The following is a 14,321-nucleotide window of genomic DNA, read 5'->3' on the forward strand; positions in this document are numbered from 1 at the left end:
AGTGCGCAGGTGCGTTCTGCACAGCAGGATGACAACCTAGCGTTCACCACTAACACTAAACTACCAAAATCGCACAACGAAAGAAACTAACTAAACAAAAATAAACCAAATACATTTTTATATTCACATATTTAAACGCAATTGCAATTATTTCTAATCATAAAACAATAATTTAATTAAATAATAATTTAATGATTCATCAAAAAAGATTGAAAATTCAGTTTATAAACTCACTGTTTCATTACCGAGCATAAATAAATAAATAATTATATTAGATAGTTTTATCAACAGACATAAACAAATATTATATTACTGCAGAGTGAACATTTGAACAATGCACGGCAACTTTTCAATTTGCAAATTACTAAATTAATTTGTTACATTGTGATATAATATACCTACTCGCTAACATATGCAACCCAACACACACATCAGTATAAAATAGGTATACTAAAAAACACAAATTGTTTTATTGCACAAAACCGCAAAATATTCAATTAAACAATACACATAAATAGAACGAATAATTTACATTTAATAAACATTAAAATATAATTTACGTAAAATTACTATAATACTATAATTTGGTATTCAAAGCGTGGGTAGTTGTTAATAAAGGTTAAAACTCCTCGACAAATCTGCAACAAACAAAAAATCACAATTTATTCAATTGAATTTGTTTAAATATACAATAAAATGATTAAAATAATATATAAACAAAGTGAATACGAGTTCACAATGACGATATGATTAAAATATGTACAGTATGAGTAGATATTTATTGTTTATTGATAAAACATATTTATCACTGAATTAATATCAACTTAATACAAAGTGTAACAGAATAAAATTTAATATTTTATAATTAGTTTAAAATTTGCATTGAAATCTGCTATGTTCGGTACTTGTACCGCATCTCCAACATTGTCCATTTGTTAAAACACAAAATTTTAATTTTTTTTTATTTTACCTTATTTTTATCCTTTTCGACGTAAAAATCCCCCAAATTTCGGCCTGCATTTCCCCTGCGCATCCAACACTTGCCCCTCTTTACAAGTAATGATATTAGCAATATGCGCCTGTTTGGCACTGAGCCTTTCCTGCGTGCCCTTGATACTCAACCAATTCACAGCCGGCATGAACGCAGGCACCTCTTCTGTACCAATCACCGTCATAATCACGCATATCCACACCGATACAAGGAAGTTATTCATCGTCAACGCTCGCTTTTAACTGATACGCCACCGATTTGTTGTGTTTTGATGTGCGTTCACAAGTTCGCAGTTGGTGCAATTCGACATGCGCACATGGAAACTAATTAAGTTCAATTATGTAAGTGGAAGCAGATCGTGCGCAAGTCGCGGCACGCGCAGCGTCACTGTTAACTTATCACTGAAAAGTCGCGAATGCCGCCGCCGTCGACGTGCTGATAACGCTCATAAACTCTGAGCACGCCTAATCGCTTAGCAAACACTTTATATCACCGCCGGAATACAACACAATAAAAATTAATCTTGGATGTGATGAAATCACGATTCGCAGTTGGCAATTTTACGACACTTGCCGAAAAACGTCTTTCTATAACACTTTTTACACGGGATATTAATTAGTGATCTTGGTTGTGGTTTGAGTTCTATTTGTGTTGTGTTATCACTACTTTTAAACCAATCCATCCATGATGATTGATAACTATTAGTGATATTTATAGATATCAATAGTAATACGATTAAAAACTTGGTTAAATTCATTTCTTTTGTAAAAAGTGTTGGATTTGCAAGTTGTTCTAACGTGCGTGGCATGAGAGACAATACGATACTGAGTGTGGGATGACGGTTTAATTAAATTTATAGCGCGCAGCATCAAGACGTGCGATCCGCAATAAAGCGGTGGCGGCGTCGGGGCGAGCGCGAGAGATTCTCAGATCTCCCTGATGCTCAACTCTGTAAAACCGTGTAAATATTTACGCGCCGACGAGAAACGACAGGCGACCGTCGAGTGAGTCTCACACGCGGATAAAGGGGATTTCTCGTGTTTGTCATCGCCGGTTGCGTCAGATGCGCGTTGTGCATCCAGCGCGTTTTATTCTTTTGACGGATTTAAACCGGTCACATCTTTTTGTAGATTGTGTTGTTGCTATACTGTCATTGCAATTAGAGATTATTTAATAGTAGAATGTATAATATAATAAGAGAAAGTTTAGTTTTACACGTGGAATGTACTTTTTTAAGAGTTAAAAGCTTAAAAGTGAGGTTAAATACAAATTAGGTATTTAAACTGTGGAAGAATAGGTTAAGTATTGTTTAAGTATTGTTTTATTGTTTTTTTTTTTAAGTAGACATTGACCCTGGGAGTAATAAAAATCAATTTTTCTCTTTATAATCATCTCTAGACAATTCTCCAAGATATTATCATTGCAATAAAAGTATTTTTTACTGTTTAAAGAGCATTTCTCAAGTTTTCTTTGCTTATTTTATTGTTTATGTTAATAAAGTACTTTCTGCTTACTTAGAGAAGGAAACCTAGAGTCTATACTGCTTAACTCGGCTCCTAAGAGAAAGGGGAACCTAGTACTCAGCGGTCAACCCGCAAATTGGAGTGGGGGTAAGTAAAAGAGCGAATGCAAGCTGCGGGCGCAGATTAACGGTTCTGGCCTTCGACCCATTACAAACAAAATTAATAAAGGAACCCTAATAACTAAAAATAATAACAAAAATGTTTTTCATTTGTTATTATTTGGTTTTTAACAACTTTTAGACCCTGGTGGCAATAAAAACCTCCCATTCCCACATATCACCAAATCCTGACTATACTTCAAAACATCCCCATCACAATAAAAATCAACTCTTTGCTTATAAACATTAGATCCCCCATTACTCCCAAGGTATCAGTAACAACATGTCTATTAACATCACATTTTGGAGGTTCCGGAACAGGACACACCCCAGTATCAACCTTAACCAATTTTATCGTATACTTATGCTCAAGAATATCAGCTCGTAACACAGCCTCACCAGTAATATTACAGGTATGTTTAGGTGGCTCAGCAACCGTTCCACAATCAGCCCAAGTATCCGTAGGTGCGTTCCATTCCACACCACACATTTCCATAGTAATTCTTATTTTGATTCCTTGGTGATTCAAGTAATTAAATTCACATTCAAATGGGACTGTATAAGGTACCTCCAAGTATAATTTCCTACCATACATCTTGAAATCATCATAGATGTAATCCAACATTTGTTTTTGACAGTATCTTATCCATAGGAGTTGCTCAGATGGTGTAGCTTTATAATTTTCAAAATCTTTTACGGTACCTTTGCTTTTAATCAATGAAATAATGCTTAGAAATATTAAAATATTAAATATTTTGATGTTTAACATGTTGTAAAAGTTTAAAAGTGACTTTTAACAAGTTTTGAGATAACGTTGAGTTTAAATATATTGTTTCATGTTCATGGTATGCCAAATATTTCAAAAATGTTATCAATATCGATAATTATTAGTAATATTATGAAATATGTTATTTTGATATTTATTATTTAATTGTTGAGAATACAATGAATTTCAAAAACATTTTTTTGTGTAAATTGACGTCATTATTTACAATTTATTAATTTTAAGATGACTTTCATTAATAATTAATGTTTTATCAAATGTTTATTACTTTTCTTCCGTTTTGGTTGATAAATTTAGGTCATCAGCTAGACATCATTAAATTAATAATAATTTGTCATGCACTAGTAATACCATCAAGTCGTCAATGACTAACAAAACACATTGCGCAACGTGTTAAAACGGATACAAATCTTTCATCACTTTACACATAACGCATAATATTCTACTCATATACGAGTATTGGTAAATCTCATATACTCATCTGTGAAATATTTTTTTATTTAATATTTCATAATTGAGTCTAAAAGTCAAGATCACGTTAATACCATTTCATCGACTCACCTTGATTTAATTCGACTTTGACTCAGCGCAAAATTCCACCGGCACCGGAGTTATTCCCTCGGACGAAATCGGATGGATTTCCGGCACACCCCGTTGACATCGGCGACATTGCCAGCTGAGCAGGTTACCAACGACACGACGTGCGCACGCTTCGCTGTCAGACGTTGGTAAGTCTCTGAGATGTTCAGCCACACGCCATTGACGCCATGTTGGCTGATCAACAGCGCCACGGTTAGTAAAACGATTAAAACTAAGCACGGTTTATTATCAAATTGCATTTTTATTGTTTTATGTTTATGACAAAATTCGGCTTAAAATATTAGGTTTACTGTGATTGGAGTTGAAGGAGACTAAAGTTAGAACATAGAAGTGCACTCAAATTGTAGGTATTCCATTTGTGTGAGAAGATTACGTAATTGTTGATAACCAGATTATTTTTATCAGTGAATGGCATCATCAATCAATATTTAAAGTGGGATTACTCAGTGCACGTTTCCATTATTTTGGAGTACCTGAAATAATTATTGCTTATTAATAAATGCAAATAATAAATCCATTATTTGAAAATTTACTTACTTAGTAATATATTTGGCTTTATTAACCCCATAAATCAATCTTAATACAATTCCCATTTTGATCTTGATCTTGACCAAGTGGACAATCTGATGGTGCGCCAATAACTGGTTTGCATTTTGTTGCTGGTGGGACGCATGATGGATCAGTGGTTGTTGACTCTACTGGTGTACTCACCGTGAATGATACTAACGAGAAAACTCCACACAAAAAGAGAAAACCTTTCATATTGATTGATACCATGTATTTACCTTAAAACATATTTAAACTAAAATAATAGTTATACTTATATATCAACCAAAACAAAGTATTTCAAGTATTTTTGCTGATAAAATGTATGTAAGGTATAATAAAGTTGACGTAAACAATACAAGCAGTTATGTACTCATTTTCTGAAGAATTAGGTTTGTTTCACGTTTTAGTTGTGTTTAGTTGTGAAATTATACATTTACGTAAGTTGTTTTTCTTTAAATATTTTATTGATAGAGTTTCCATGTGTTTTTACTTGCGAATTTTGGTTAAAATGTTTAAAAAGAAAGAAAAATTTAGTATAGTGAGGTTATGTTAGGTTAGGTTATGAGGTATACAAGTAAATTTGGTTATGTTGCAATTCATAACCTAACTTTTATTAAAAACTTAATTTTATTCTTAATACTTACTATTTTCTTAAGTATTATTTATCCAGTTATATCAACATTTATACAATTCCCATTCTGATCCTGTTCTTGTCCATTCGGGCAATCTGATGGAGCACCAATCACAGGTTTGAGAAATATTAATTCCGACAACAGTTCCGCGTTTAGCAGCAAGCCAATTTGAAGTTCAGAAATATTTTTGCACACGGTTGCGGAAAATAACAACCACAAAACCAAAAAATATTTCATATTGACTCCATGTATTTACTTTTGTATTTGATAAAATATTAGCTATAGTTTTGCTTATATATGAGCCAAAAGCACTATTTAAACTATTTCTATTAATAAAATTAACATGGCGTTATCTAACATGTAAAAATTGTAAATATTTTCGTTGGACACTGATAATATATATTCGAAGAATTACTGTGGGATTTAGCATTGTTATTTGATTGATTTTCGTCCTTGAAGTTGGGAAATGAGAGATGAATGGCGCTGAAACAATATTTAACAAAGTGAGGTTAGAAAAATTGACAGCACACTTTATGTAACATTAAAAGTATGGAATTATAATTTTAATTAAATGAATACTTACTAGTTTTGATGATATTTAACCAGTTAAGTGTATATCAACATTCACACACTTCCCATTCTGATCCAGACGTTGCCCGCGTGGGCAATCATCCGATGGAGCACCAATTACAACAATTTCATATGACAACTTGGAAGTCACTTCTATATTTTTTTCTGTTTCAAAATCTCTGCCAAAAATTGGCAAAAACATCAAAAAAGCACCACAAAAAACAAATAGGAACTTCATATTGACTCCATGTGTTTACTTTTGCTTTTAATTAAACAACCGCAATAGTATAGTCATATATATTATATATCAGTCGTAAACAACAATTTAAACTATTTCTGTTAATAAAATGACATGAGTGATATTAATGTTGACGATAACTAATAACTAACAACTCTATAAATACATTTTTGTAAAATTGCTCGGTTAGTGTGTTTACTAACCGAAAATCTTCTTTTTTTTGCTTGAAGTTGAGGTTAGGAATAGCATTTCCAAAATCTGAAACAAAATAAGGTTAGAAAATTGACAGTAGTACACCACGTGTCACACCATGTGACAAATTAGGTTATGTTTCAATACATAACCAAATTTCTCTTTAAATTAATACTTACCACTTTTATTCATGTACAACATTCCCTACATCAACCCTTACACAATCCCCATTCTGATCCAACCCTTCCCCATTCGGACAATCATCCGATGGAGCACCAATCACAGGTTTGATAGATAATTCCAACAACAGTTCCTCGTTTAGCAGCAAGCCAATTTGTACTTCAGAAATATTTTTGCACACCGTTGCGGAAAATAACAACCACAAAACCAAAAAATGTTTCATACTGACTCCATGCATTTTCTTTTGTATGTGATTAAATATTAGCTACAGTTTAGCTTATATATGAGCCAAAAGCACTATTTACACTATTTCTATTAATAAAATTAACATGGCGTTATCTAACATGTAAAAATTGTAAATATTTTCTTTGGACACTAATAATATATATTCGAAGAATTACTGTGTTAGTTTGTAAACAGACTTAAAATTTCCTGTGGTATTTAAAGTTGTTAGTTCATTGGTTTTCTTGCTTAAAGTTGATGTTAGAAATGGCGCTGAAACAATATTTAAAAAAATGAGGTTAGAAAAATTGACATAATTATATTTACAAAACAATAGATATTTACTAGTTTTAATGATATTTAACCGGTTAAGTGTATATCAACATTCACACACTTCCCATTCTGATCCAGACGTTGCCCACGAGGGCAATCATCCGATGGAGCACCAATTACAACAATTTGATTTGACAACTTGGAAGTCACTTCTGTATTTTTTTCTGTCTCAATATCTCTGCCAAAAATTGGCAAAAACATCAAAAAAGCACCACAAAAAACAAATAGGAACTTCATATTGACTCCATGTGTTTACTTTTGCTTTTAATTAAACAACCGCAATAGTATAGTCATATATATCAGTCGTAAAAAACAATTTAAACTATTTCTGTTAATAAAATGACATGACAACTCTAAAAATTCATTTTTGTAAAATTGCTCGGTTAGTGTGTTGACTAACCGAAAATCTTCTTTTTCTTGCTTGAAGTTGAGGTTTCGAATAGCATTTCCAAAATCTGAAACAAAATAAGGTTAGAAAATTGACAGTAGTACACCACGTGTCACACCACGTGACAAAATAGGTTATGTTTCAATACATAACCAAATTTCCCTTTAAATTAATACTTACCACTTTACCACAGCACAAATTACACAAAATTTCGTAGTAGTTTCCACATTTTTCTCAACATCTCCACCACTAATTGCCAAAAACAACATCAAAACTCCACAAAAAACAAAAACAAACTTCATAATAACTTCATGTAAGTATTTACTCGTACTTTCATGTAATCAAACAATCGCAATAGTTATACTTATATATCAGCCGCAAACAACAATTTAAACTATTTCTATTTCTATTAATAATATGACATGAGTGATATAATGTTGACGTTAACTAATTCTTATTTTATTTACATACTAGCAAAATATATTGTTCCAAGAAGTGTTGTTTTATAATGCGAACCACGAAAAAGTAGCCTTCGGTTTCTTTTCTTCTGCATTATTATCATCGGCATCATCATCATCATCATCATCATCTTTATTGTTTTCTTCAAGTTCGGTATCAACAGCATTAGCACCATTTGAGTTATTTACTGTTTGGTCACTTGGATTACCATTAAAGTTATTGTTACCAATAGCATTGGGGTCTTCTGTGGTGGTAACCTCAACTCCATTGACAATATTGATGGTATAGACCTTCATACCTGATTTGCTACCATCTGTAGTGAAGATTTTTCGAACAGTAGTGTTAAATGCGTTGTTATTCACTTTATGGAACACCAAACTATTATTATTGTTGTTAGTATATTTAGTATTGGTGTTTTCTTCATGTACCACATATTCAGCTGGTGAGGATGTTACTATTTCAACAGTATAAGAAGGTTTTGAATATTCAATTCTTGTTTCTGGCATTTTTAAGGTTAAATCTTGATTGTTTTGTTTTGGTTGTAATAATTCTGGTTTAGATTCAGATTCTGGTTGAGGTTGAACTTGTGGTGTAGGTGGTGGTTGATAATTCTGACTCTGTATCACATTCTGATACTGTGTCTGATAATATGGCACACCACTAATAATATCATTCTCATCCCGCTCTTGAGGAGACAAAGGTTCCACTCTATATCCATATGGTAAGGTCCTAACCCCAGTTAAAATCTGCGGGTTTCTAAGAATCGGATAATTCGGTTGTTGGTATCCCTGATACGGTTGATAAGGTATAGGCACTTGCTGGTACGGCCATTGTTGAGTATACTGATAAGGTTGCTGTTGCTGATACCCCGTTGGATATATGGGTTGATACGCTTGTGGATATGGTTGAGTTTGATATGGTACCGGTAACTTATACTGTCCTTCAGCAGAAAGGACCATGATCAAACACACGAGTACTAAACCGATTGCTTGGAAGGCCATTTTCGTTCTGGGCATGAAATCAACAACCACAGCGCTTTAAAAACGCTTCAATTTTTCTAACGCCGCTTTGTTTATTGATGTCACACTGGTGAGAGGTTATCGAAATGGAGCGGGTTGTATGAGGACAATGCACTCACTACAAAACTAGATATTCCTATTTTCATTTAAATGTTAAATGTTGCAAGGATTCACATCGGATGAGAGATTTAGTTCATATAGTTGATCTTGCGACACCTACCCCCACTTCTTATATAACCACTTTTACATGGTACGCCTAGTAGAAACCTACTAGATAATATTACAGCTGAAATATTAATTATTTATTAGTGGAGATAATGAATACGAGAAGTAGTCCCAAACTAACCTAAAATACTGGATTTGAATGATTCGGTTTAATGTCTAGGTTTTATAGGTCGGCACTTCCCATTGATTTTTCTGTATCCTTTTCGACAATCCATTGTTATGAATCTTCTTGATTCTATGATAATATCTAGAAAGATAAGTTTACTACTGGGACTACTTCATCAAATTTCGCATCAACTTACTTGTGGTTTCATCAGATTCAGCCATATTGTTTCGGGCTACAAATGAATTCAATTATTACGTTTTAAAATTTTAATTAAAAATTAATTTACTTACATTCAAAGTCTGTAACGATGTCTTTCTTACGCTTTTCAAAGTCATCCGGGAAAAGAAAATCGTCATTACTTTGAACAGTCCATAACACATTTAGCAACACAAGGAAAATCACAAAAATATTAATCTTCAACATTGTTGTCTGTTATTGAATGTACAAGAGGATATAATAATTGTTTTGCGCTGTATTTTGCTTTTTATTCGTCAAAGATGAGCTCAACTTTAGAATGTCAAAGGTCAATTGATGATGCGACGCGGCGTGGCCAATCAACACTGATATTCAGTTTATTGCATCCATTGCTTTATTTGCTTTATTAAGACGAGAATATAATCACTCTGCGCGTGACAAAATATTATTTACAAGAATTTATATGATTTTTGTGATTAAACAACTTGACGACAGACTCCATCGTGACCTTTTCTTTGACCAGGTGGGCAATTTGGTGGTGGGTTGATTAAAACCCTTGATTGTAGGTCAATTTCTTCAAAATCCGCGTCGGGTTCTTGGATTCTTATGTCTATATTGGGAAGTTTTGTTGTGCTACCCTCAACTGGTTTACTATCACCTATACCTTTAATTAAGCAAGAAATTAAAATTTATTTAATAACAATACAAATTTGATAAGTAATTATTACTTACCATCAAGAGTATTGACAGATCCATCTTTTTTAATTGCGTTCAGATGTTCATCTTCATTTTCATGACTTTCACATTTAAAAATATTCTTCACTTTCTGCACAGCATCGTTGAAGAACTTTTTAATTCCAGCTTCAGAAGATGGTACCAATTGAAGAGTCAGAAGAGTAACAATTAATAAAATAGTTATATTTTTGTACGCCATTTTGTGTGCTGGTGTACTACAGACTAAAATCAAGACTTGTTCGTATATTAAAATGATTATTTGCTATCAGAAGTTTACAAGGTCAAAGGTTAACATATAACGCTATATTAAATGTTGTTTATTTGCGATTCTTTATAAACAAACCATTTTCGTGTAAAATATGGCAGCACATCAATCGGTGCCGGGTAGTCTTTGATTGTTTGAGGACCTTCGTATTCTGTGCCTGTGTTACCATCAATCCAGGTACCTTTAGGGATGAAGACATCCCTTGTGCTTTCTCCTTCCATGATTACAGGGGCTACGACAATGTCACTACCAAGAAGATATTCTAGAATGAAAATTCATGGTTAAGTAAATATTTTGAGGTTATGTTTGGTTAAAATTACGTGTAGCTACTTTATGGGCATCTGGATTTTCAGGATCCACCCACCATACTGGGCCATTCACTGGATGAATACCTTCGATGTTCTTTTCCATAGCTTTCTTGATTTCAGGAGCGTATTTATTATGCAGTTTAACAAATTTTTTGGAAATTTCTACGACATCAAACTATAAACCAATAAAAATTAATGTTTTAGTAAGGGTACCACCAAAATGGCTTACCTCAGTGTGATTTTCGTAATCCCACGGAACAAAACTGAATTGTATAGCTGGCATGAACGTATTTGCTTGAAGCCATCTAACAAATAATTCAGCACTAGGTTTACCATAATAGCCATTACCACCAACCATATCAGGTAACACATTCGTATACCCATTCATGTTCATCATTAACAAGGTAGTGATCAGTGTATACAAACCATTTGAACCAGACCAATTAGAATCTTTATCAATCATTCTAACAAAAAGATGCTCTTCTTGAGTACGCCACCCACTGCGCACCTCAACAGCGTCACCATATTTTGCATTATTCTTTACATAAGCTGATGTTAAACATTGTGGTGAGTCTTCATTTGGTACATTAGAATATAATGGAGGTTGAGGTGCCCAGGAACTCTCACCGGCATCAAATTTGAACGTGTCAAGACCTAAATCATTTAATTTGTCTAATCTTTCATTAAACCATGCAACAGCGTCCTTATTAGTGAAATCCAGGTGGTGTGCTTGATCACGACCACTATTCCACCAACTGGTAAGTGTTGAATTATCCCAATTTTTGATGAAATAATTATTGTTCAGGCCATATTCAGCAGATTCCTTGCATTCAACGTTGACGAATGGATGGATCCATAGTGAGGTACGGAAATCCAAATCTTTGATTTTTTGTAAAGTGTTTTTAATGTCGGAGAATTTCTTTTGACTGAATTCCAAACTACCATAGCAAGTCTGTAAATGGTAAACATTTTTGTATTTATTGTATATTTGCTATTGCTTTGAGGTTAGGTTATAAATTTATTACCTCCCAATCATCGTCAATTTCAAATTGACCTGTATAACCATGACTAGCGATTTCTTGTGCAAAATTGTAGATAATTTCATCATTTATGTCACGGTAATACCGAGCCCAGGTGGACCAAATTGGATTCTCAATGATAGCCATGTTAGGATGACCTAACCAAACAAAAAAAACATAATTATTCTGATTATATAAAAAAATATTAATCTAATATACCTTTTGGTTTCCCTAGGTAAGTTTCCACAGCATTTATGTGAGCTACTTTAGGATTATCAAACGCGCCGATAGTGTATTTCAAAACTAGTTCATCTCTATCCCGATAAGGTGCTTTAACCTTAGCGGAAAAACATACATAACCCATTTTTTGATAATTCTGGTCAATAAACAGTGGCACTTTGTCATGGACATAAATATAGATTCCTCTAGAATTTAGCCAGTAACCTTCGGTTATAGCAGCAAAATTATTTTCTTGAGGCATGTTGACCATATCATTAAGTGCAATCTGTTCAATCGGCCACATTTGATTAAACACTTCAGGACCACCAAACCAGTTCATTTTAGTTCGTTCCAAATCGAAACAATCTTGGAATGTTGCCGATGACGACTGATTACTTCTCCATGTTATCTCAAAAACATTGTTTTTATTGACCAAGTTAAGAGATACACCTGATTCTGATACAACGAAACAACCACCTGATTCTGGGTTAATTTTAACTGAACCAAGGTTAGAGCCAAGTCCAAGAAGTCCTTGTTGTTTAATATTACCATCTAAATATGTGAATTATATTAAAATTAAGAAATTACTATAAAAATAAAAAATAAATTTACCTTTGTCTGTTATCTGCAGTCTAAGACTATTAGCAATATTGTCGAAATCAATTCTGAGTTCATGGCTGTAGTCATCTGTAGTGAGGTTACACAAAAGTGAAGCATGTCCCTCATAGAGACAAATTGCAAGTACAAAAAGTTTTAGTATCGAATGTTGAAACATGATTGCAGCGGTATGTTCCGGACCTACGAGTACTGGTGAGCAAATAAGTGAAGCGCAGTATTTATAGAGTTTATCAAATCAAATTCCACAACAAAACACTCATGTTAAAGTGTTTAAATATTAAATATTTCCATTAAAATCAATAAATTTACCTCAGCAGTTCAGTAAATCCTATTTTAAAAAATCAAAAGTGATAATACTGCAAATATTTATTGAAAAAACTCATTTTCACGCTTGTAAAACGTGTTTTACTGATTTCAAAAACTAAATTTTCCACATCGCAATATAATTTTTTTTAAATAATAAGCACGCATTTATCAAATGCAAATATTTTAAAAAGACCCCAATTTCTGCAGTACTAAAATATTAAAAATATATACGTGGCTGGTAATAAAAGCCCAAGTCACAGCTAATCAAAAATACCTCTTCAAATATACTCAGCACGCAGAATTTTCGAATTTCTCCTTTCGACCGAATTTCAAGTTCACGCACCGCTGCGAATTTGAATACGGAAGCAGGCGAGCGCGCAAAGCATCGGGGCCGCCGCTCGCTGCTGCCGCTCGTAACATAACAACCTGTTGGCTGCTCCAGCTCTTACTCCTGTGTGGTTCCTGGAATGAGAGACGGCGAAAGGACGCCCGAGCGCAAACTTTCCGCTCGGCGATTTTAATTATGCGATTGCGATACGCCCGATCGTACGATTCGTACAAATATGATTTGCCTTTTATTAATCCATTCAATTTTCAAGATTAATTACTTAATTAGCCAACATTCCACAAAGCGTTCAAGTTGCAATCAGAAATACTTTATATCCAAGTCAAAAACTTACAAGTACAAAACATTCAAGATTCTTAATTAATTTTCGCAGATGGTTTAAATTTGATTATTCGGCGGCAACGACGCAGGATGAGACGATATCCTTGCGGGCAGTAACGTAGTCCACCAAGACCAGGAAGTCCCCATGCTATAGGTGCCACAATATTCTTCTTTGGTAGTATTAATCCAGAAACTTCTATTGTATGTGTCACACTTAAAATAAGCGCAAAAATTAGAAAAAACCTGATGGATTTCATGTTTTTTGATTTTTTAGGTATAAAAACTATAAAATTTTATTATTTCAACTTGTGGCTTCTAATGCCCGAGAAGAAATGAGCCAACTTTGTGGTTTATAGTTGATTTATATCCTGTGTTGATAATGACGTATGTTTGCATTGCGGTTTTACATCGTGAGCAATATGCGCGATGATTTATACAGCAATACGCCTAGTTTTATGGAAATTCGATAATCAACTTCCTCTGAGTTTATTTTTACCACAGCTGCTACAAAAATTAATAAAAACTAAGGTGCAGTAGGTGATGTAATAGGTTATAGGTTAAATTCAAGATGGCGCTGGTGTTGAACAGCGTTGATTGTTTGCTTGCAATTTCCAAGTCTGTTTGCTGAATTGATTTCTCTTGTTTTGGTGCTGTAGAAATACAAAACAAAAAAACACACACAACATGCACTAAACAGACTACAAACTAGCGGAAACAACACAAAACCTTCTTCTTTCTATTTACTCCACGAATGTTTTTACTGGTCTTCCTGCTTTCCCGCAGTGTTTAGTCTGAGTCTGGACGCGCGTCTGGCGAGCGGACATGCTCCGCATCCCTTTTTCGTCTTTACGCCTCTTTTACAATTCGACGTGTGTTTACT

General features: G+C 33.6%; 2 protein-coding genes and 1 long non-coding RNA gene across 7 annotated transcripts; all 3 read right to left on the reverse strand.

The window, feature by feature from the left end:
• Positions 1-448: 448 nt before the first annotated feature.
• LOC135792545 (uncharacterized) lies at positions 449-3,604 on the reverse strand. The gene is made up of 2 exons (XR_010548368.1): positions 971-3,604; positions 449-638 (listed from the first exon to the last, which is right to left on the reverse strand). It is a non-coding gene; the product is annotated as an uncharacterized lncRNA (long non-coding RNA).
• A 613-nt stretch (positions 3,605-4,217) lies between these two features.
• LOC135792541 (uncharacterized) lies at positions 4,218-9,702 on the reverse strand. Of its 5 annotated transcripts, XM_065303208.1 has the most exons (11): positions 9,400-9,702; positions 9,306-9,341; positions 9,125-9,250; positions 7,481-9,064; positions 6,925-7,367; positions 6,357-6,852; positions 5,761-6,243; positions 5,190-5,660; positions 4,724-4,781; positions 4,534-4,655; positions 4,218-4,469 (listed from the first exon to the last, which is right to left on the reverse strand). In XM_065303208.1, the coding sequence occupies exon 4, from the start codon at positions 8,773-8,775 to the stop codon at positions 7,804-7,806; it is 972 nt and encodes a 323-aa protein (XP_065159280.1). In that variant the 5' UTR covers positions 8,776-9,064; positions 9,125-9,250; positions 9,306-9,341; positions 9,400-9,702; the 3' UTR covers positions 4,218-4,469; positions 4,534-4,655; positions 4,724-4,781; positions 5,190-5,660; positions 5,761-6,243; positions 6,357-6,852; positions 6,925-7,367; positions 7,481-7,803. The 5 variants fall into 5 exon arrangements, with proteins under 5 accessions (XP_065159280.1, XP_065159278.1, XP_065159277.1 ...); XM_065303206.1 differs by having other exon boundaries at positions 4,534-4,781; positions 7,313-7,367; XM_065303205.1 differs by having other exon boundaries at positions 4,534-4,781.
• Positions 9,703-10,340: 638 nt separating this feature from the next.
• On the reverse strand, positions 10,341-12,787 carry tobi (target of brain insulin). Its single transcript, XM_065303203.1, has 6 exons — positions 12,463-12,787; positions 11,851-12,402; positions 11,638-11,789; positions 10,842-11,564; positions 10,625-10,787; positions 10,341-10,566 (listed from the first exon to the last, which is right to left on the reverse strand). The coding sequence occupies exons 1-6, from the start codon at positions 12,623-12,625 to the stop codon at positions 10,346-10,348; spliced, it is 1,974 nt and encodes a 657-aa protein (XP_065159275.1). The 5' UTR covers positions 12,626-12,787; the 3' UTR covers positions 10,341-10,345.
• Positions 12,788-14,321: the final 1,534 nt, after the last annotated feature.

Source organism: Atheta coriaria, unplaced genomic scaffold, assembly GCF_025399875.1.
Source record: "Atheta coriaria isolate IRGN ID8LTWV9N9 unplaced genomic scaffold, Caltech_Dcor_3.1 hic_scaffold_5_pilon, whole genome shotgun sequence".
NCBI lineage: Eukaryota > Metazoa > Arthropoda > Insecta > Coleoptera > Staphylinidae > Dalotia > Dalotia coriaria.